This window comes from Carassius auratus, chromosome 2, assembly GCF_003368295.1.
Source record: "Carassius auratus strain Wakin chromosome 2, ASM336829v1, whole genome shotgun sequence".
In the NCBI taxonomy this organism is placed as follows: domain Eukaryota; kingdom Metazoa; phylum Chordata; class Actinopteri; order Cypriniformes; family Cyprinidae; genus Carassius; species Carassius auratus.
In genome coordinates this window covers 6,897,597-6,922,462 of record NC_039244.1, presented here as the reverse complement: position 1 = coordinate 6,922,462, position 24,866 = coordinate 6,897,597, and the positions used below count along the sequence as shown (strand labels likewise).

Here is a 24,866-nt window from a genome sequence, read left to right as displayed (position 1 = left end):
TAATGTTTTTTTTTGGTCTGTTGGAGCACTGCTGTGCACATGAAGATGGCGTGTGACTCATGATTATCAGTGACGGTCCAATCACGCTGAGTAAGCCACTGAGATAGCCAGCTGGAGAGGACAAGACAGGACACAAGTGCTCATTGACTCAGAGAGGGTGTGTGCGCTGGTGCATCTGTGTCTGTCTGTGTACATACAGTACAGGAGGTGTGACTGAAGCAGTGAGTTTCTTATGCAAATGCATTATGCTTCTTTATATGAGATATGTCATGTATGGGTGAATATCATTGTTTTATGGTCTTCATCTATGCTCTTTGTAACATAAATGCTCTCAGGCAAAAGTAAAGGTGATAGAATGATGATCATACTGTTTTAATTCAACCTTGTAAGGAATTTCATAGGGTTTCCTCATGAAGTGTAATCATTTTCATTGATCAGTAGGCCTCTCTGAAAAAAATAAAAGAAGAAAGAGGTTTGAAACAAGTGGAGGGTGAGTAAACGATGACAGCATTTTCATTTGTGGGTGGACTGTACCTTTAATATAGTGACTGTTTATGCAAATGGCCTCACCGATGTCCTTCAGTTTGACAAGCTGCTGAGAACTTTTTGAGTCATATTGATATTAGTGTCTAAGATGACAATGTTTATCGTCCTGAATTGGTGCAACTGATTATATTTCTCTAGATGAGTTATGGGTAAAAAGAGGCTTTATTTCTGTAGGATGAGCAGAATAACAATTTACACCGATTACAGTTTTGACACTTAATGTAGTGGGTTGCTTTCTCGGGCATCAGTGAATGTTTGCACTTTTCGTAATAATTGTATGCTCTTAAGCTCATCAACGCTGAATTTATTTGATCTAAAATACACTAAAACACTAATATTGTGAAACATTACTACCATTTAAAATAATTGTTTTATTCAAATGTAATATATTCATGTGATGGAAAGCCATTAATCCAGTCTTCAGCGTCACATGATCCTTCAGAAATTATAATAATATGCTTATTTGGTGCTCAAGAAACATTTCTTATGCTGAATGTTGAAACCAGTTACTGTATAATAATATAATGGATACCATGATATATTTTTGTCAATTCTTTAAGCAATACAAAGTTCAAAATAAAATGTATTTTTGCTGTAAAACAGCTATCTTTCTTTTAACAGGTTATTATTATTATTATTATTATTATTACTGTGACTTTGACATCTGTGATTTGTGATCTGTTTTCCTATAATGCTGTACAGTTGCTTTGTCACAATCTTTTTTGTTTAAAGCGCTGTATAAATAAAGGTGACTTTGACTTTAGCAATTTAACGCATAATGCTGAATAAAAGTATCAATTCTTAAAACTGACCCCACACTGTACACACCCACTATTATTTAAACAATTGTATAAATGTAATAATTTATACGTTTGTCATAAATGTGACACTCTGAATTGACATTTAATAAAAATTCACACTGATCTCTTAAAAAGCTATAAAATATAGCTAACAAAAATGTAGTCAGTTTTTGATAGCGCGCCACTTTGGATCATTCTGTGTCTTTGCATCTTTCTAAAGATACAGCTCACGTGCGCGAGCACTCTCTCTCTCTTTCTTTCACACGACATACCCACCCACCGTCCGCCCACCCTCAGGTGAGAAAGCAGGGATGTAAAGCATCTCTCACTCATTTCTGTTTGTGTTTCCAACCTTTAACTTCGTTTTCTAATTGAACAAACAGATTTGTTCAGATGACATTTTCATCAGCTCAGGGAATTATATAACGTCTTCGTTGCAAAGTTAATTTACTTTTTCTTAGTGCTACGGAGAAGTTTATTTTTTGTTTTTGGCGTCGAGCAAGATTTTGCGTAAATCGCAGCGCGAGGCGCGCCCGGAGCTGTCTAGATTGGGTGTCAGAGCTCGGGTGATCGCCACGGGCGTGCTGGGTGTTGTCATGGTGCTGGTGCTGGTCATTCTCATCCCGGTGCTGGTCAGCGCGGCAGGATCCGACCCGAGCTTAGAGATGCTCGGCGCGTGCCGCATGGTGTGCGATCCGCACGGAACGAAGTCTCCATCATCAGCACCGACAGACAACCGCTTGGTTCAGTCCCCACCAACTTTCATTCGCGGTCCGAAAGGAGAGCCAGGGCGCTCAGGACGGATCGGTACAAGAGGCCTGCCGGGTCCACCGGGTCCACCCGGACCTCCAGGTCCCCCCGGGGTCATAGGACAACCGGGGCCACCAGGATTACCCGGTCCGCACGGAGTCACCGGTGTCATAAGCGCAGCGACGTACAGCACTGTTCCCAAAATTGCATTCTACGCGGGACTCAAGAAGCAACACGAGGGTTACGAGGTGCTGAAGTTTGATGATGTGGTCACTAACTTGGGCAATCACTATGACCCCTCGAGCGGCAAATTCACCTGCTCCATCCCGGGGATCTACTTTTTCGTGTATCACGTATTAATGAGAGGTGGTGACGGGACCAGCATGTGGGCTGATCTGTGCAAAAATAACCAGGTACAGTAGGTCATAAAACCAGCTGTCACAATTGATTTATTTATTCATCAATTAACAAATCAATCTATGCATTAATTGATATTTATTTTCTTATATTTGTCATATTTCTAAAATAATAAATTGTTTTTATTTAACGTTTTTTAAATACGTGTAGAATAATTGTATATAAAATGTTTTTTTGATAAAAATATTTCTAAAAAGAAAAAAAAAAATGCACCAACTAGAATGATTGAATTGTTATATATGACACATTTTAATAAAATTTGAATATTATCATTTATATTTATTACTTTTTTTAGCTTGCATTTTGTTTTTATTGCATTACAACAATTAAATTATATTTTCATTATTATAAAAAGCCTATACCACATATTATAATATTCTGATAATTTATTAAAAGCTAGCATATCCTCTTTAGGTTATAATCGGATAAAAACGTTTAGAAATCAGCATTATTTTATTTTAAAAACAGACCAAACTTCAGTGGAAAAAAATCTTAATATTGTCTCAAGAAACTTCCATAGGGAGAATTTTGTTTAAAGGTGTTGTAAATAATAACGTAATGTGAAAATATTTCAGGAGATTAACAAAGTATTTATATAAGATGAGTCATAATCATTTTCTTGCAGGTGCGTGCAAGTGCAATAGCGCAGGATGCGGATCAGAACTATGACTACGCCAGCAACAGTGTGATTTTACACCTGGAGCCCGGAGATGAGATCTACATTAAACTGGATGGAGGCAAAGCGCACGGGGGAAACAACAACAAATACAGCACGTTTTCAGGCTTCATGGTCTATGCTGATTAACCCCTTTGGCATAGACTGCACTTTCAGATGTACCTCATTTTGAAGAAGTCACAACGTAATGAGACTGAGGTCACAAGATGTTTGACCCTCAAGCGTTTGATGACTCAAGAACAACCGAACGTCTTGCGGAATTACTGAACGATCATACATCTCAAAGCATGTGAACACATACGCTACACACAAATTAGTTTTTAGAAAAATCACTGTGATTTAGAAAAACAAAAAATAAAATCTTACAGTGTAACGCTGATGATTGTAGTATATTTATTGAGAGATTAACTGGTGTGAAAGCAAAAAAAATCATTTGACATCATTCCATTCCATATGTGCCTACCTTTACGCTGACACATGGCTGACCAGAAGAGGTTGTTACACAGCACCCACCATTAGCCCGGAAATATAGTTCAGATGACATTTCTTAACAATTGCTCATTCTTCATACACAAAATGTCACATTCTAGCCACAACTCTGTACCGTTTTACATAAATGTCTTCATTTAAAAAATATTATCACTGTCTGGTATGTGCAGTGTCATCAAAAGATTGTGAATAAAATATATTGCATGATTTGCATGCGTGTATACATTTGCTATAAAACTAAAAGCTCTACATATATAGTGCAGTACGGCAATCGACAAATACAACTATGACATGATTACTTTAAGCATTGTTATAATTGATATAGTTTGCTATTCATTTAAAAGCACTAAACAACACACAACTGTAAATTAGTAGTGCTTACCTATATCTATATGTTAAAAAGGAGATCAGTTTTGTAAGCAAAATGCTCATACTGGAGCAAAAAAATAAATAGATAAATCAACATACCATCATCTAATAAGCAACTTACAGATGACTCTGCATGTTCTTTTAACATTATCTTGCTGTCACAAAGGGACAGAGCACCTGACAGTGTCATTATTTTACTATGAGTCGCTGTGAGCGGCCACCTGCTCCAGAGAAACTCACTTCTCTGTCCTACACAATGACCTGTCAGAGCACATGCCTTAAAATGATTAGATGTTCTGTGGAACATCAGGCTTGCCAAAGCTAAGAGGAACTGTATGTTCAACATTATATTGCTATTTTTATATTGCTATATGTTCAGCATTAATTGCTTGAGATGTTTGCAGCTACATAACATAAGAAAGCACATTTTGCAAACTATTACAATATGTGATAGATTTAAAAATATTTTGCAAGGGCTAATTAGTACCTAATGTAGTCAGGATGTTTCATCAGATGTTTAAATGTTCCACTTTTTCCCCCATTATCTTTGGCTTAATTGTGTTTCCCTGAGTAGAATTATTAGTCTGATTAATAACATTTTCTTTGTTAGTTCATCCCAATTTAAGTAAAAAGCACAAGATATGGATCTTACACAAAGATTAGAAATAGTTTTTTCATGGCATCAATTGTTCCATGAAGAAACACTCAACTATTGCACTGCATAAAAGGTTCTTTATAAAAGGTTCTTAGATTATTAAAATAGTCTTCATAATAACACACCAATGGTTCTTTTAAGAGCTGTTAAAAGTTTCTTTGGGGAACCCAAAATGCGTAGCTATGAAAACCCCTTTTGAACCCATTTTTAAGAGTGTGCATGTATTAATGGAATTTAGCACCAAAATCAACTGGACACCAGTGTTCCTAGCAATACAAATTTTTAAAATATTTTTGGTATGTTAACTTGATTTTTAAGGCAGCTGGTTTATTTAAATGTCAGCCATTGTTTGGGATTCTCTATCAGTATTTTGTCCACCTGGTTCTGAGCGATACCTCGAGACAACATTTTGGGAACAATATTCTTCAGGATGTGGGAGAAGCCATGGCCGCCATACTTGGTCAGTCGGTGCTTGGTGTGAATATCATGGGCAATGAGGATTCTGTCTTCATACCCTTCCCTGATCAGGAAAGCCAAGCTGGTGGAGACAAAAATGACTCTCAATGATCTGTTGACATTATATAAAATGGATAGTCTCATTAAATTGGTGCATTTATCAAATTGGCATGTTTATAGAATATAATTATGTACTGATTACCGAAAAACAGAAAATGAAGCAGATCTTTATGACCTATCTACTATAATGTAATACCTGCTGTGCCTGCTGGACACAGATACTCACTTCTGAACTCTCTGGCTGTCGCTGGGCATGTCAACATACAGGTTGAATGGGTAATTCAGCATCTCTGTGCCAAAGAGGTCATATTCAAGGTAGCTCCCCATCTTTGCAAACTCCAATAATTCTTGATGATCAAACATGGTCCTGTAAGACATCAGTGCCGAGTGCACATTCAATAATAACTGAAATAAAGACTGAAAGAGTTGTTGGAAGCTTCATGTCATGTGACCATGGTGTAGTTTTTGTTTATAGCCTACATTTAGCTACTTCTGCTGACTGTCTTCAGGCTTCAAAACACATAAAAGTCGTGTGAATTTATGATTATCATGATGAACAAAATGTGTAAGGATGCAGTATGAAGGTGTTTTCTCATTTCTCCATACCTGTCAAGATGAGACATGACTGTTTTGGAGATATCTCCACCTGCTTCTTGCAGAATGCGGATGACCTCTCCAGGAGCGTTTTCGTTCCGTCCGGGGTGGATGATGACCGGGCAGCCGAGCTGAGTCTGAGCGTGAGCAGTGGCTCGCAGGACCTTCTTCTCACTCTCTGTGATTGGCCAGCTAGTACCGATCTCTCCAATCACACCACAGCGGATATCAGTACCGTCTGCTCCATGAAGGACCTCACTGACAATGATATCAGTAAGCTTGTGGGGAAAAAACTCACTTGAGAAATGGCAACAAATCATTTCCTTCACTTTGAAAATAGAAAAAAGCATCAACAGGTTTACAATGTAGACCACTGGAAGTTTGGAATAACTAAGATTTGTGTGTGTGTTTTTTTGTATTATTAGAATTTAAAAGAACAGTTTTCTTTTTAAATATTTTAAAATATAATTTATTCTGATGATGCGACGCTGGATTTAATATATATATATATATATATATATATATATATATATATATATATATATAGGACATTAAATTGATAGAAAGTGAGAGTAAAGAAATTTATAATGTTACAACAGATTTCTAATTCAAATTAATGTTAAATGTTTGTCATGTTTTCCACAAATAAGCAGCACCAATTATAAATTATGATAATTAAGCACCAAATCAGCATTTCAGAATGACTGAACATTTAAATTTGATATCACAAGAATAAAGTACATTTTAAAACAAATTACAACGGAACACAATTATTTTTTGGTAATTGTAATAATATTTCACAATTTTACCATTTTACAGTTTTTTTTCCCATCAAATAAAGGCAGCCTTGGTGAGCATAAGAGACTTCTTTCAAAAACACTACACACACACACACACACACACACACACAGATTATTCCAAACTTATTGACAGTGTAGTTACAAGACCATACACACACACACACCTTCTCAACCGTCATCTTTCTTGTCTCATCAGAGTGGGTCACGTCCACATAGTACCCTGCTCCGGCAATGATATGCACACCCGTCTCTTTAGCCAGCTGCCTCAGAGCAGGCAGGTTTCGGGTGATGCCCGTGGTGGTGTTCTCCACTATGGATCCTCCTCCTGCTTTACGGTAACACAACAGCTCTTCCTTCACCGCTTCGATCTCTTGATTCAACAGCAGGTTCTCATTGTGGCAGTACGGATTCTGCTGCAACCAGTGAAGATGCTTCATCTCAATGGGAGCTGCAGCAAGACCCTCATCTCCGGGTGCCGGGGGAACATGGCTGCACTCAAACGTCAATGTAAGGTGTTCGTGGGTCATGGTGCGGCCCAGCTGATCGGGCTCTATCAGACCCAACACTGTCTGGACCTTTCCGCTCTGTTCAGCCATGGTTCGGCGACCCTGTACAATAAACATTTGCATTCACTAAAATAAATGCCAAGCATTATTTAGGTTGGTCATGCAACACAGATGTATTTTTTGCTGTCTATGTTATAATAAGCAGCACCAATTATAAATTATGATAATTAAGCACCAAATCAGCATTTCAGAATGACTGAACATTTAAATTTGATATCACAAGAATAAAGTACATTTTAAAACAAATTACAACGGAAGCTTATTATATATTTAAATATATAATTTTTTTCAACTTATCTTTCCATTTCTACCAAGAAAGAAATAGTTGCATGCTTGAAGAAGACAAAGTGCATGCTTGGCTGGCGTAAAAATAAAATAAAAAATTCAACTTGGCTAAATCATAAGGGATGTAATGGGTATGCCACAGCTTAGTGGTTTGGACTTTGAGCTTTTTTTTTACAATTACTATTATTATTATTTATTTTTTATTAATAATAAACAACAAAGATTACAGTATGTATAAAACAAACAGAAAAAAAAAACATTACATACAAAACACCTTTCAATAATAAACTACTTATGGCTTAATAGATAACAAAAAAAGCAATATAATATAAAAAATTTAGGACAGAAAGTAGTCAAAAAAATTAATAAATAATGAAAAAAGAGGGCAAACAAATAAAGTTAAGAGGATATTAAGGAAAAGTCTTAAACATGACACAAATTATAGATGTTTTTATAGCTTTCTTGTTAACAGATGTTGAAATTGTATTTAAATACAACTTCAGTTCTTGTTTGAAGATGTTGAAGTGGGGTTTAAATTTAGTATATTTACATTTATGGACAAAACGTTCCAAGAAATAACAGAAGTTTATACAAAACTCCCAAAAAGAATGTGTTTATAACATAAAAAGAAATCTCATATATATATATATATATATATATATATATATATAAAACATATGCCCACTTAAGATCATAAAAAAGGTTGTTCCAATAAGAAATGGGCTTAGAATTAGAAGTAACAAGGTCCAAAAATAAAGACCTGATTTTGTGATTGGATTGTTGAACTGAGAGGTTTGGACTTTATGAGTTGATTGAAGAATAACGTTACAGACTGCATTTAATGCAGTTCACCAAATACGGAATACACGAGTAAATTTAACTTGCAATGCATTCAAACTAATGCACGTGCCGTCGAGATTGTTAACAGTTCAATATAACCATGTAACGTTAGACGTATTCACATCTAACAAGAGATTGAAATTCTGAAATTATACAGAACTACTACACAGACTGCAAGACTTCCTCGTTTAAAACGTTCGTGGCAACAGATGTTCAGCATGCAATGTAACTAGCTGCTATTTTTCAATCAAACAACGTTACGCAGTTAGTGATTCAAAATAAATAATGAAGGATAAAGTGAGAAACAAGACCTGCAGGCAAGTTCAACTTCCAATTTAGCACTGATAGCGGAGCAACAAGGTCTCGCGATTTTATGTATACATCGCGAGACCTGATACTTGATCTTTAAACTGAAGGAAACTGAAGTTTTAACACCGAAACAATTAAATTAATAAACAATTAGATTATTAAGAATGAATGCAGTACCTCTAATTCGAAGATGTGACTCGTTCGCCAGTTTTTATTCTTTGAATATGTTAAGCCACGCCCCCTTTCTGTTCACTTGCATTTGTGAGAAGTGTACTTCATTATATAAGGGCTCTGTGTGGAAATCTGGACTCGAAAAATACACCCTCACTCGAGTGAGTGCTTTAAGCAAACACAGCATTTGGAAACTATTTATTGTTACGAAGCTGAAAATCCAGTAGGCGACTATTTTTGTGATAGGTTATATGTGGAATTATTAAAAAATAAATGTTGTGCTTCCATGAGAACCGCATGGTAAAAAAAAAAACAGCTTAAGCCAGCAAGAAAAGAAAAGAAAAAAAAAAAAAGAAAGAAACATGATAAGGCTACTATAGTGTACAATGGTTACCATAATTTATCCATGCGCTAATCATACTTTAACCATGGTATTTTGTGGTTAAACTGTGATATTATAAAATGTAATGTAGGGATGTAGGGATATCATAAATCTTGATAAGTTTTATTTGTTATTAGAATCACAGCAAGTGAAGTCAAATCAAGTCAACTTTATTTGTATAGCACTTTATATAATACCGCTTGTGTCAGTGCTGCTTCACAGTGTTAAGAAGAAGAAATGTGCTGATACGACAGAAAACCGTAATTTCACTATGATTTCAATCTTTAATATGGCTTAAGTCAAGATATCAAGGTTACATTTTCACAGAATATTCTTTATGAAGGCTGATCCATATTTCCATATTGAGAAAACAATTTATGCAACAAAATGCACATGCAAAGCTTGATATAACATTTGATCTATGATTTTAAAGTGGCATGTTGAGCTGTGATACATTTTCTCTGTGCAAGTCTAATCTAACTAATAGTGACAGCCCCTGGGGAGTTATCTGACCGGGATTCGTGTACAAAATTAGTCCTGAGAGAGAGCAGGAAAGACTATTAAATATCAACCCACTGCACATTGCCAAACAGCTGTGGGCTTTCTAATGACAGTTTTAATTTATCTCCTGTGAAATATAAAAAGCCTGTTCTCACTGTTAGTAAAATATTTATTATTAATCAGTAATCTGATTTTTATTAATCTTGATTTGGCTTGTTATTAGTCTTATTTGGCTTTCTCTCTATACCTTTTATAATCAATTAACAAGAAAGCAATACACCATTTATGATGAAATTACCTCCACAGACCTTGTTGTCAATATTGTTTCTGACAGTGTACAGCCACAAAAATATATAATATTATTTTTAAAGATGTTGTTCAGCTGAACAATGGGCCAGATCAGCCATGCACTGACTCTTGTGATGTGAATTTATTCACAGAATATTCTAGATTTACTTGATATATCTGGTCCAGTATGAAGACCCCAAGACCTTATCAAAAGCAAATGGATATATAAATAGATAGATCATCCAAAAATTACAATTGTCATCATTTACTCATGCTACTTTTGTTTATATAAAAAAGGAGGTATTATTATACATATTTCTGTTTATTTTTTTATTCATTACATGGGGTTCAGTGTTGGACCCCAACAGGGCTGGGAAGGTTAAGCTTAAGCTTAAATCCTCTCATAATTAGGGTGAATTCAGGTAAAGTGGGCCACGTTTTATTAAATGTGTCATTTTGATTATCAGAAGGAAACTTTTATTTTCTTTATCACATTAGTTCTCTTTACGGTTCAGTTGTAATATTTTAATTTAAATTCAGTTATTATGATATGTTATTTAGAATGTAGGCCTACCAATAAATATTTTGAGGCCATGCACTTGCAACATGATCAAGGATGAGACGAAGCAAGAATCCATATGCAAGCACAGTTTAATTGACAAAAGCACAAACACAGAAAATTCAGACCTGAAACAAGGAGTAAATCCATAGAAGGCCATCAGGAACAAGAACACATGCAGGAACAATGACCAACAAATGACAACTGATCACAGGGATATAAATACACAGGTTAAGGCCATGTCCACACGTACACAAATCTTTTTAGCAACTGAGTTCTTCCTTGAAAAAAATATTTTGAAAAAATCTGTCTGCATGAAAACCCAAACACGTGCCTTGATGCACTGTCAAGAGCATGCCAAGCCAACAGGTGGTGATATCCATTTAGACAAACTGGGCAAGCAATGCTTAAATATCATACAAGATGTTCATATTTTATGAACAACCTTTTAATGTAGAAATGAAAATATTATTGTTAAAGGACTTACTTGAGGCAAGGATTTATTAAGGGCAAGTGTATTCATTCATTGAACAAAGTTAGTTGACAAGTTGTTCCATGTTATAGTTAGTAGAATGTCTAAATTGGACTTTCAAAAAGTGTAACCATTTAATTTATATTCTGATATTCTGTGCATACACACTGAACATAGTACAGTCAAACTTAAATGGCCCTTAAATTACCTGAATAAACCATCTATGAGATGATGTGATTTAACAAGCAAAAGTTTTATCTTTAAAGTGTTAGCTCCTTTGTACATCTCTTAAAGCTCTCCTAAAACTCACATTTATCATCACTTTGAGGCCAGTTTATATTTTCTGACCAATGTCTGTATCTCACCTGAACAAATAAATCATTTGTTTGGTGGATAAATATTATCTGGACACATCTTTGGAAGCATCAGGCAGAACATTATTCAAAGCGGACACGGATCTGCAGCTTTGGGTGTGAATTAGTTCAACATAATTTCTCTATTCTGCCTGATAGACTGTAAACCATTACAGTTTATGCAAATCAGAGATTCTTTGGCACAAGATTCATATCAGCGTGTGGTTCTCTCATAACACATCTGAAGTGTTGAGAGAGGAGTTCAATTTGTGCTGTGCCAAAAATGCTCTGGATACATTCAGGCAGAAGCTTCCTTGTACATTTGTGAGAGAAACAGGCCAGAAGAAAGCCCTTTTTTGGCCTTTTAGGTCTTTGAATAATTAACAAAACTAAATGTAAGTATTCAGTTTAAGAATGTCCTTTTGTCCCACGCTATTATGCTGTAGACATGAATTAAACCTTAAATGAAGGTCACCTAACTTTGTGTGTGTGTGTGTGTGTGTGTGTGTGTGTGTATAAGTTTGGATACACCTTCTCATTCAAAGAGCTTTCTTTATTTTCATGAATATGAAAATTGTAGATTCACACTGAAGGCATCAAAACTATGAATGAACACATGTGGAATTATATATGGAATTATATACATAACAAAAAAGTGTGAAACAACTGAAAATATGTCATATTCTAGGTTCTTCAAAGTAGCCACCCTTTGCTTTGATTACTGCTTTGCACACTCTTGGCATTCTCTTGATGAGCTTCAAGAGGTAGTCACCTGAAATGGTCTTCCAACAGTCTTGAAGGAGTTCCCTGAGAGATGCTTAGCACTTGTTGGTCCCTTTTTCCTTCTGTCTGCGGTTCAGCTCACCCTAAACCATCTGGATTGGGTTCAGGTCTGGTGACTGATGAGGACAGGTCATCTGGCGCAGCACCCCATCACTCTCCTTCTTGCTCAAATAGCCCTTGATGCCTTCAGTGTGACTCTATAGTCATGAAAATAAAGAAAACTCTTTGCATGAGAAGGTGTGTCCAAACTTTTGGTCTGTACTGTATATATGTGTGTGTGTGTGTGTGTGTGTGTGTGTGTGTGTGTGTGTGTGTGTGTGTGTGCGTGCGTGCGTGCGTGCGTGCGTGTGTGTGTGTGTGTGACGAGTGGGGCAGGGCCGAGAGATGTGGGAAAGAGGAGTGAGGCCAGGTGTAGTGATTGGAGATGAGCTACACCTGTGACCCACCACCGGTCTTGAGTCCCACGTAGGAGATGGAAAGATAAAAAAAATCTGGAGCGACGACCGTGAAGGACGAGAGAGGACCACGCCTGGGCGTTTAGTTGTGTTTTGCTTTTTATTTGAGCGCACCAGTCGTCCGTGAGGGGCTGGTGCGCTGTTTTGTGTTTATTTTGAATATTAAAATGATGTTTGATTGTGCGCCGGTTCCCGCCTCCTTCTTCCCGATGATTATGGAGTTTTTAATATTATTACAATATGTATATAAACTTGCTTTTTTTACAAAAAAGAAGGAAAATGTTGTATACCAGTAATCATTCCAGTTCAGTAAAAACCTGTGTGATGTTTTCAAGGACATTAAAACAAAACGAAAAAAAAAAAACCTGCCCTCGCTTCTGTGAAACAGACACCTGTTTGAATGCTACACATCAACTGACTAAAACAAGAATACTTTAGTTGTTCAGATGTTAAAGGACAAAAAGAGGAATAATCGACCCTAACATAAAAGGTACTCACCCTCGGGCCTTTCAGGATATCCGTGTTTATTTCTTCTTTGGAGCAAATTTGGAGAAATTTACCATTACATAACTTGCTCACTGATAGATCCTCTGCAGTGAATGGGTGCCGTCAGTATGAGAGTCCAAGCAGCTAATTAAAACATCACAATAATAATAATAATAATAATAATAATAATAATAATGATAATACAAATTATTATTAAAAATAAATAAATAAATAAAATTATTGTGGTTGACTGTCATAAATTTAAAAGTCAGCTGGTTAGTTGGATGAATTGTTTGGATGAGTTATTTATTTATTATTAATTATTATTTTTGTTTTATGCTATATATATATATATTCATTGATGAGGACACTCTTTTTGAAATCTAAAAAATGCAGAAAGTTTTCTGTGATGGGTAGGTTTAGGGTAATGGGATAGAAAATACAGTTTGTACAATATAAAAACCATTAGACCTATGGAGAGTCTTTGTATACCACATATACCAAAATTTTGTGGTGGAGGATTAGAGAATTGGGGCTGAACACCTCAGCAACCACATGCAACACTAACAATGCCATAATCAAAAGCAGTTAATTGCATAAACAAAAATATGTAATTCCATGTACATACTGTTTTGTTCAGTTGACTTTATCAGCCAACTGGTTAATGGTTATTTTCAGTGGTTTGATAAATCTTGACTATAATAAACATGGGTGTGAAATAATTTCCCAACTCTAATGAACAAAAGAAAGGTGGATACACTATATAAATGTAAGGAAGTCAATATTAAACAGGGGTTTGTTTCCCAAAAGCAACTATTGTTGTAAGTTCCATCATTACCGAGTTCAATGGAACTAAAAAGCATAGCTAACTATGCTTTTTGTATACACACCCCAAAACGTGTTTCACTCACCACTTTAGAAGTCACCTGACTGCAGTCTTTCTGAAAAAGTGCTGCTCATCTGCATTAGGGCTCTCATTACTGCTGCTGATGTGATAATTCACTCCGCTGCATGTTGTGGGGGCAAAGCAGAGTGACAGCAAAGAAGTATGAAAAAGAACTGAACGCACCTCATTCGCCATCGCAATCTCCCAGCAAGACCTCTGATTAATTTATGGAGAACCCTGCTCTCTCAGTGTGGGCTCATGACTTTGAAGGATAGGGATGAGAAATGGTGCTTTGCATCTCAATTTCAAACCTCAGAAGAATAAAGCACCCACTGTGTTGATGACAGATGTTAACATCTTGAGTCTTTGGAGAGATAAATGTCAATGACTTGTTTTATTCTTTTGTTCAAATATGAAGTAAAAACAGAAAACATGCAGCCTCAGGCAAAAGCTACATTTTCTGTTCTGCTATTAACATTTGTTACTTTTGTTGATTTTCATTGACTATCTTCATATAAAGCTATATAAAAGGGATAGTTTACTCTGCCTCATTTCATTCCAAACCTGACTGATTTTGTGTGTGTGTGTGCGTGTGTGTGTGTGTGTGTGGAACATAAAAAGATATTGTGGAAAATATTCTATCTTATTACAGTGGTTCACGGTGACAGTAGACATTTAGAGTATAATATCTGGAATATTATCTGTTTCAAATAAATACTGTTCTTTTGAACTTGCTATTTAATTAATATTATCACTGTTTGCTATTAAATATGAAGCAGAACAACTGTTTTCAAATTTAATAAAACAAATTAATTTCTGAAGGATCATGTGACACTGAAGACTGGAGTAATGGCTGCAGGGAATTTGCTATCAAAAAGAATAAATTACATTTTAAAATATATTTAAAATAGAAAACGTTAATTCTAAACTGTAATAATATTTCACAGTATTACTGTTTTTTTCAACCCCAAACACAGTAATACAGGTTAATACAGTACTTTTGACAATTATACTATAATAATGCAATCTGCATACACACAAAAGAATAAAGATGCTTTGAGAGGCTCAGTTTCAAAGTCCATTTCAGTCCTATCAAATAGCCTAATTCTCCTCCAAATTGTGGAATCTCTCAAATGCAGAGTCCCGCTGGGATGTGATTTGACATTTATGCAGCATAAGCTTTCATCCAGCACCCATTTATGAAATGCATTTACTGTTAACTCATGCACTGTTTCTCAAATCTCTGAAACTCTCAAATTTGAAGAAAAGCTCTGGGCAAATCCAGAGTTGCTCTGCTTTTTCCTGTTGAGGTTTTATGAACAAAAAGGGCTTGAACAAATGCTCAGGGAACTACTTCTGATATATGCTTTTATAGGAAGATATTTACTTTTTTTTTGCAAGGTTTGGTGATAAGCAAAGAAATTGCCTGTTGCTTCATTTGAATCACCAGCGGAAAACGTGGAATACAATCAAATAAACATGAGAATTAGAGAAGACAGACTACAGAAATAATTAAATGTTTCAAATGGGCATTAATATTTATTCAAATAAAATTTTTCATCTATTTTTTTTTTATGCCAAACGTGATTGATCGTGCAGTAAAAAGTGGGAGAGAAAATGATAGAATGGCGTCATCTGCTGGTTCTACTCAGTTACTACATATATGTTTTAGACTGCAAACAGTGGGATTATTGACATTATTGATCTGTGTGATTCTGTTATCTTATTAGGTTATTATAAAATTATCCTACAAATATCTATGTTTAAAACAAAAATAACTGGAAAATTCAAACAGCTGTTAATTTTCGTCTTTGTAGTTGTTGCAGCATCGATAAACCTCTGTGACACAGTCAAAAACCTTCTAGCCATGAGGAGAACACTGACGGTCCAGGTTTTTTTATTTTTATTCTATGAAGATACTCTTTTCAACTTCTACACTACTTCAAGATTCTCTGTAAGCTAGTGCACTCCACCAATATGGATAAACGATTTTGATGGCATCACCCTACACTTCAGCTTCTTGTCAAATGTCCTGTCCAATCAAATGCTTTTGAACAAATCAAATCAAATGTTTTTGGGGCAGACCTGACCTGTTGAAAGGAGATGGTCTCTTGGGGTGGTGCTGCTCTTTCTCTAGAAATATGGCACATAGTTTTAGAGTTTGATTAACTGGGGCCCAGGCCAGGAAGCAGACAGACTGGCTAAACTGACCGTCTGATATTAGTGTCTATTTTAGTAAATGGTAATCATTTTTTTCACCCCTTTTTATTAAAAGCTGCATGTTAAACTACATAATCATGGAAATTTATGCAAATGTGTCTTGCTTACCGCTAATGACAGGTTAACTAAGAGACTCCCAGCAAGTCATGGGGTAAAAAAATTACGCTAATTATAATTTTATATGAAATAAATAGCATTATATGCAAATAAGTGTCTAACAAAGAAGATAAATCTCTCTCATGCTATGTATGTATTAATAAGGCTTTGTATTTATTTATTTATTTTGCTATGTCACACCATAGGACAAATTTATGGCAGAGTTAAGTAAAAATGTAAAAAAAAAAAAAAAAACAAAAAAAAAAAAAACAAAGGAAAGAGTGTAAGATTTGACAAAGTTGGTAATCCTTTATACAGATATTTAGAGGGGTCATATGATGCGATTTTAATTTCCCTTTCTCTTTGGAGCATTACAAGCTCTTGGTGTCATGATCGGTGTTACAAGAAACACTGCGAGAGAACCAATTGCAGGTAAGTCATTTATTAAAGGGTAATCGAACGGGGTAAACAGTCCAGCCAGGGTCAAAACCAGAATATCCAAACATGAAAACAAGACAAGGAGACAAGGCAAGGGTAAGACTGAATTGACGGACATGAATAATCTTAAGACATTAAACAAGGACTCCGTCACACAGACTCAGACAGACCGGGTATAAATACACAGAAGGTGATGAGGGAACTGGAGACAGGTGGGGAACAATCAATTAACTCAAACAAGGAGGAAGGTGACCAAATAAGGGAACAGGAAGTTGATAAGGTGACAGACACTGTGGGAAAGGAGGACACCTAGTGGAAACCCAGGGAACACAACCCAGACACTGTGACAGTACCCCCCCCCCCCCCCCCTTCTATGGAGCAGCTCCCAGATGATCCATGACATACACAAAACAGAGACCAGGAGGGAGGCGGACAGGTGGAGGCTTGGGGGGGGGGGGGGGGGGATGGTGGGGGACGGAGGGCCAGAAAAGAAAAACATGGGAAACAGGCACCAGAAGTGTAAACACAAAACAGGGAGACCAGGAGGGAGGAGGATCGGAGGAGGTTCAGGCGGAGGGACGAGAGCCCCCCAAGGCGGAGCAGACCTCCGTGCGGCCGGACCAACGGGACGACGAAACTCTGGTAATCCCCTGGTGTCCTTACTGGACTCCAGAAGGTCGGTGCTGGCCTAACTCTGCTCGCGAAGATCATTGGTGACTGGCATTTGTTCCTGAAGACCATCGGTGACTTGCACTTGTACATGAAGATCCTTGGTGACTTGTATTTGCTCATGAAGATCAATGGTGACTTGCCTTTGTTCATGAAGATCACCGGTGACTTGACTCAGTCCTAGAAGATCACCCGTGACTTGACTCTGTCCTTGAAAATCACCAGTGACTTGACTCAGACCTTGAAGATCACCAGTGACTTGACTTGAATCTGAAAGGTCAACGGTGACCAGCCTTGTATCTGGAGAGTTCATGGTACCTAGCACTGACTCTGGAAGGTCATCAGTGACTAGCCCTGACTCTGGAAGATCAGCGGTGATTAGCCCTGATTCTGGAAGATCAGCTGTGACTAGCCCTGACTCTGGAAGGTCATCGGTGACTAGCCCTGACTCTGGAAGGTCATCGGTAACTAGCCCTGATTCTGGAGGGTCCACGATCACCTGACTCGACTCTGGAGAGTTCACAGGAACCTGACTCATGTCTAACGGGGGTCAACAGGAACCTGACTCGTCTCTGCAGGGTCAACAGGAACCTGACTCTGCTCTGGAGAGTCAACAGGAACCTGACTCGTCTCTGGAGAGTTCACTTGAACCTGACTCGACTCTGGAGAGTTCTCTTGTGCTGTGGTACTGGGCTGGCGGCCATCTTGGGTTGTGGCGCTGGACTGGCGGCCATCTTGTCTCGTGACACTGGGCTGGTGGCCATCTTAGGCAATGGGGCTGGGCTGGTAGCCATCCTGAGCAGTGGTGCTGGGCTGACGACAACCCCAACTGAAGAGACCGGAGTGGCTGGGACATCCCACGGAAGCCGATACTGCAGGTAGTGCACAAATTCCCAGAATTCCAGTGTCTCTAACTGTGCCATCTCCTCCTGAGACACTGGGTCATCCAGCCCGCCATTAAAATAGTCCTTTAGGGCCGCATCGTTATAACCCATGCCCTCGGCCAGGGACCAGAACAACTCTTGGCGGAGGGCGGTCAACCGAAGATATTTGGTTCTCCGCTCCGCCATCTTGGCTGGGGAATGGAAAAACAACAGACCGCTGGTTCCTACTGTGACGGAGTCCTTCTGTCACGATCGGTGTTACAAGAAACACGGCGAGAGAACCAATTGCAGGTAAGTCATGTATTAAAGGGTAATCCAAAGGGGTAAACAGTCCAGGCAGGGTCAAAACCAGAATATCCAAACATGAAAATAAGACAAGGGGACAAGGCAAGGGCAAGACTGAATTGACGGACATGAATAATCATAAGACATTAAACAAGGACTCAGTCACACAGACTCAGACAGACCGGGTCTAAATACACAGAAGGTGATGAGGGCACTGGAGAAAGGTGGGGAACAATCAATTAACTCAAACAAGGAGGAAGATGACCAAATAAGGGAACAGGAAGTTGATAAGGTGACAGACACTGTGGGAAAGGAGGACACCTAGTGGAAACCCAGGGAACACAACCCAGACACTGTGAACCTTGGTGCATGAAAAAGTTCTGTAAAGTTGCAAAGACTAAAGTCTCAAATCCAGAGAGAAATTCTTTATCAAAGTTAAGACTCTGCCACTCCTCCCTAAAACGGCTCGTTTTTAACATGCCCCCAAATGTTTGTCACAATGTGGAAATATTTGCAGATTTCTGCCCAAATGTTCACGCAAAGAAAGTGTTGAAGTACCAAGGCGGAAGCAAAAACACTTTATTTGGCCTTTTCGAAAGTAGATGCATTTTTAAGATTATTTACAACAGAACAGCAACGCATTTTATGAACGACCATTTCTTGAACCTAGGAGAGGAGGTAATTCTGACTTTGCTACGATGTTATGTGTGTGTGTGTGTGTGTGTGTGTGTGTGAGAGAGAGAGAGAGAGAGAGAGAGAGAGAGAGAGAGAGAGAGAGAGAGAGAGAGATAGAGAGCGAAAGAGAGAGAGGTAACTCAGTGGAGTCAGCTGTCTTAAGCGTCCGTGGCTTGTGTACTGCAAACACATATGAGCTTCATCACTGTGTCTGTCATGCCACTCTTTCCCCCTTTTGGGCTTGAACTGATGGTAAAACTAAGGACAGTATTAAATGTCTTTACATTTATTTTGAAAGATGAAGCTTGCGATTATGAAAAGGGGCATTACATTTCTGATTGTGGTGTTTGGCCAATCACAATGCACTGGGTCAGTTGGCCAATCAGAGCAAACTGTGCTTGTCAGAAGGAGGAACTTTGTAGAAACAGAAGGGGGGGGGCATAAAGGACCTACAATAATGTAGAGCATTTGAAAAATAATGGGTTTTCTGAACATTAAAGCATGTCAACATATTCTGTTACACCAAATACAGAAAATAATGATCTTTAAAAAAGCATAATATTACCCTGTGGCGGGGGAGACGTGGTTTAGCGAAGTCTGCAACGGGAGAGCGAGTGAAGAGACGAGCGGCGATAAGTGGTTCAGGTGAGAAACAAGTAACACCTGGATCTCGTTTCAGTGATTGGCGTGGGGAACTGGCATTTAAGGAGCACGACAGCCGGCGAAGTGTGAGAGAGACGGGGACTCGTCAGCGTGGGAAACTGGAGAGCGGTCGAGCCAGACAGACGCAGTAGCAAAGCCGAAGTGCATTTAGAGAGTATGCGCACCTGCCGCGCTTGTTTATTTTGTTGCCTTTTAGTGTATAAAGAAGAAAGTCTCTCATGAGCCCCGTACGCCGACTCTGTTCTCCTTCCTCTACCCTGATTGAACCATCGTTACACTGGTGCCGAAACCCGGGAGGAAGGAGAGCGTTCACCATGCAGACTCCGTCAGCTACATCAGCCTCGCCATTTGCGGACATCATTTCATCGCTCGCGGGCCTGCACCAAGAACACCACCAGGCCCTGCTGGACCTGTGGGCCGACCAAGACCACCGGTTCCAGGTGATGATGCGGGTCCAGCAGGAGGACCGCGAGCTGGTCCGGAGCTTGCTGGACCGGGAGGGTCGAATGGGGACGGCCTCCCCCAGCGCCCCGCCCCCTCACATGCTGCTCACCAAGATGGGACCCCGCTGACAACCCGGAGGCTTTCCTCGACTTGTTCAAGCGGCGGAGGCATGTGGGTGGCCGGTGGGCAGCTGGCCCATACGGGTGATACCTCTGCTGTCAGGGGAGGCCCAGAAGGCGGCCCAACAACTACCCGTCCCGAACCTCCTGGTCTACGCCGACCTCAGACGAGCAATCCTCCAGAGGGTGGGCCTCAGCCCAGAACAACATCGCCAGCGCTTCCGGTCGCTGGAGCTGGCCGAGGCGGGCCGACCCTTTGTGTTGGCGCAGCAGCTCCGGGACTCGTGCCGCAAATGGCTGTTGGCTGGGGACGGCGACGCCGAATCCATCATCAACGCGGTGGTACTGGAGCAGTTCATCTCCCGCCTTCCAAAGAAGACCGCCCAGTGGGTCCAGTGCCACCGCCCGGCGTCGCTGGATCTGGCCATCCAACTGGCGGAGGATCAGCTGGCGGCGTGCTCCGGGGTCGGCGAGCCCCTCCCTGCTGTCTCTCTCTCTCCCTCTGTTTCCCCCTCCCCCCCCACTCCGAAATCTCTTCCTCTCCCTAGGTGCCGTTGGGTGGGGCCACCGAGGGCTGCGCCCCACTGGAGGGTGGCGATGGAGCCTGCGGCCGGGGCCCGAGGTCCCGCACGAGGGATGGCCGCTCCGGCGACAGGGGAGTGAAGACCCTCCGGCTGCTTCCCCACGTCAATCCCCTGAGCCACTTCTTGCCACTAGGGCAGCGGGGAGACCCGGGCCAGCCTGCTGGTGTTGCGGGGATCCGGGCCACTTTGTGGACAGGTGCCCGATGATGGAGGTGGGGACACTGGTCCAGATCCCGGACGACCCGCAGGCTGCCCCCGATCAAACCGAGCTGTACAAAATACCCGTGAGTATTAAGGGGGGTACCTATCAGGCTCTGGTGGATTCAGGTTGTAACCAGACCTCCATCCATCAAAGCCTGATACAATCTGGGGCATTGGATACGGGCCACATGGTTAAGGTGAGGTGTGTGCACGGGGATATACGGGAATATCCATCAAAAGCCATAGGCATTAAATTTCGGCGCCATAAGCATAGTGTGGAGGTGGCCGTTAGTCCGCGCCTCCAGCATCCGCTAATTTTGGGGACGAATTGGCCAGCGTTTCAGCATTAACTAGGGTGTTTGACAGCGGGTGCCGTCGGGGTAAAGAACCGGCAGGGAGAGGGCAGGGAGAGCACTCAGGTGGGAGAATCTTTCCCGGAACCTAGCGGGGCGGTCTCAGTGGAACCGAGCGGTGTGGCGAGGCTAAACCTTGCCGGCCGTGATGACTTTCCCCTGGAACAATCCCAGGACGAGACGCTGAAGCATGCCTTCGAGCAGGTCCGCTCGATCGCGGGTCCTCCACCCTGAGCGTCCGCTATTCCACCCGTATTTTGCCGTTATTAAAGACAGGTTGACCCACGACGCTCAGACAAATGAAGATACAACCCAGCTGTTAGTACCGCGGAGCCGTCGGGAAATGCTTTTCCAGACGGCGCATTGTAATTCTATGGCAGGGCACTTAGGAGTAGCAGCAACACTAAATCGTCTAACGACCCAATTCTTTTGGCCGGGCATTCACGAGAACGTGCGCAGGTGGTGCTTGTCTTGCCGGGAATGTCAGCTGGTAAACCCACCGGCCATTCCAAAAGCGCCTTTGCACTCCCCTATTCTTCTAGTGCAGGTCCTCTTCGAGCGAATTGGTATGGACCTGATCGGGCTGTTAGAGCGATCCGCACGGGGACACCGTTTCGCGTTAGTCTTAGTGGATTACGTGACACGGTATCCTGAAGCAGTGCGCTCCGCAACATCTCAGCCAAGAGTGTGGTGGATGCCTTGTTTCGTTTAATCTCCCACGTGGGAATCCCAAAAGAGATTCTCATGGAGCAGGGCACCGCATTTATGTCACGCACGTTAAACGAATTTTACGAATTATTGGACATTAAAGCGGTGCGTACCAGCGTACCAGAATGTGGACCTCCTTCAAACGTACAACTTAATTTTTGAAACTTTGTCCATGTTTAGCATGGGAATCCAACTCTTTAACAGTGTAAAAAAACTCAGTATGCATGAAATAGCATTTCACCCCCCCCCCCTTTAAAAATAAATAGATACATAAATAGGCAGTGCAGTATCTGCACAATATTGCAGTGCAACAGGATGAATTTAAAAATTATATTCAAAAGTATATATTCATATAGACTACTATTCAAAAGTTTGGGGCCAAACTTTTTTGAAAGCTATTAATAGCAGAGCTAAGAAGTGTTTCTTGAGTAGCAAATCAGCATATTAGAATGATTTCTGAATCATGTGACACAAAATATTTTAGGATAATAAAGAGTTATTTTATGGGGAAGTCGTGGCCTAATGGTTAGAGGGTCGGCCTCCCAATCGAAGGGTTGTGAGTTCTAGTCTCGGGCCGGACGGAATTGTGGGTGGGGGGAGTGCATGTACAGCTCTCTCTCCACCTTCAATACCATGACTTAGGTGCCCTTGAGCAAGGCATCGAACCCCCAACTGCTCCCCGGGCACCGCAGCATAAATGGCTGCCCACTGCTCTGGGTGTGTGCTCACAGTGTGTGTGTGTGTGTGTGTGTTCACTGCTCTGTGTGTGTGCATTTCGGATGGGTTAAATGCAGAGCACAAATTCTGAGTATGGGTCATCATACTTGGCTGAATGTCACTTCACTTTCACTTAAAGTGAAATAATGACAGACTTCTTTCAAAAACATAAAAAATATCTTACTTTCCCTAGGATCTTACTGGTCTATTATGTTCCCCCTTAAAACATAAAGCGATATTACAGAGACAATATTTTCATGAGTCAGCAAAATGATTAAATATATAACTGTTTTATTATATCTTCCAAACAACCTTTCATGAATCTCAGTGATAAATTACATGTTAATGTCTTATGGTTGCCTGGTACATTTCGTTAACTTCTCCATTAGAGTTCACAAGAATGATTCACACGCCACATCTGATGATATCTTATTATTGATGTACTGTATAATTTGCCTTTCGTATCCGTAATAAAGACACTACATGAGATATATATACAGCATGTTCAGATACAGATCCAATACTCAAAGGTATAATGGGGCATATTCTTGAGATAATCTCCTGTTAAAAATGAAAACAACAGTTCACACATGGAAATTTATGTGCACGTCTCATGATTGTGCAACTGGAAGGCTGATGCTGATGGCAAGGTGAGAAACACCATAGTTCATCATAGATCAGTTTATAAAATGAAAAATAAAACAAGGCATATGACAATATACATCACTCCACTTCCAAAAAACACTCGATGACAACATTTGATGTGTTTAGTGATGACCATGCTAACAAACATTTTTGTATGGAAAGCATTATTTTCAACATAAATAAGCAGGAAAGCTATTTCTCTGATCGCAGTATGCAATATAGCTCAATATTGCTCCCATCACTTCCTCTAAACCTAACCCTAGCCATATTTTTTCCCTAAAATCAGAGGCAAATGATGCACCTAACCCTGGTTGCAAGCCTAAAACTGACAGTTCCTGAAATGTATTACTCAATTCTGATTGGTTGATTGGAATGTTGTTGTTTTGTTGTTGTTGTTGTTGTTTGTTTGTTTTGTTTTCAAGATCAAGGAACATTGGTACTTGGTGAAATCACATTCACCAGTGATATAAAATAATTTAAACTATTTATATTCAAATTTTAAAATAATGATGTGAAAGATAGAAATGCAATACGTGATACAATTTTGTACGTTTTATTTCCACTTGAAATGTTTTGGAACATTTTCTCTGTTTTGACAGCTGAATGATTGACAGTGAGGTACAACCCACTGAAGAGATTGTTTTATGCCCCACTGCATCTTTTTGATTTGTGTCAAATTAATTACGGTTAATTTATTGCTTAACGTTTACTTCCGTTTTTATCATGTACTGTACTAGGGTATGTGTGCAGTGCACATCTCGTAATTTCATTAGCATAGTATGCACATACTGTATGCATTCAGTCTGATTTTTCAAACCTTGGGCCTGTCCAAATACCCACAATCGCAGTCTTGGCCACTTGAGAGCATGTGCACTTCGAAGTGGTATTTGATGCTCATGTATCATGTTTAGAAACTCACTAAGGAAACTTATTAGTGTGCATGTGTCAATCACTTGTATTTATGCACAATAATGAATGGAATATGTTCAGCTGTACACATACGCTAAGCTTTCATGTAAAAAATGACTTTACACCTCAAAGACGATCTTATATTTTGGGTTGGTTCTCCAACACTGTCAAAATAAGATGCATGATGGTGCTGATAATGTAGCTTCATAAGCTAAACCAAATCTCAAAAGCTAAATTTATCCAAAACTTTATCACAGTTCTATTGCGTCCTTGAAAGCACAAGCATTTTGTTGAGGAAATGCAAATCT

At 39.7% G+C, this 24,866-nt stretch overlaps 2 protein-coding genes across 2 annotated transcripts; one reads left to right on the top strand and one right to left on the bottom strand.

Annotated features, from left to right (window-relative positions):
• Nucleotides 1–1,522: 1,522 nt before the first annotated feature.
• Nucleotides 1,523–4,105, top strand: LOC113114429 (complement C1q-like protein 3). The gene is made up of 2 exons (XM_026281371.1): nucleotides 1,523–2,509; nucleotides 3,139–4,105. Exons 1-2 carry the CDS (start codon nucleotides 1,943–1,945, stop codon nucleotides 3,316–3,318), a joined length of 747 nt encoding a protein of 248 aa, XP_026137156.1. The 5' UTR covers nucleotides 1,523–1,942; the 3' UTR covers nucleotides 3,319–4,105.
• Nucleotides 3,569–8,669, bottom strand: LOC113114420 (phosphotriesterase-related protein-like). Its single transcript, XM_026281359.1, has 5 exons — nucleotides 8,615–8,669; nucleotides 6,777–7,220; nucleotides 5,825–6,090; nucleotides 5,445–5,585; nucleotides 3,569–5,240 (listed from the first exon to the last, which is right to left on the bottom strand). The coding sequence occupies exons 2-5, from the start codon at nucleotides 7,206–7,208 to the stop codon at nucleotides 5,030–5,032; spliced, it is 1,050 nt and encodes a 349-aa protein (XP_026137144.1). The 5' UTR covers nucleotides 7,209–7,220; nucleotides 8,615–8,669; the 3' UTR covers nucleotides 3,569–5,029.
• Between the last annotated feature and the right edge of the window lie 16,197 nt (nucleotides 8,670–24,866).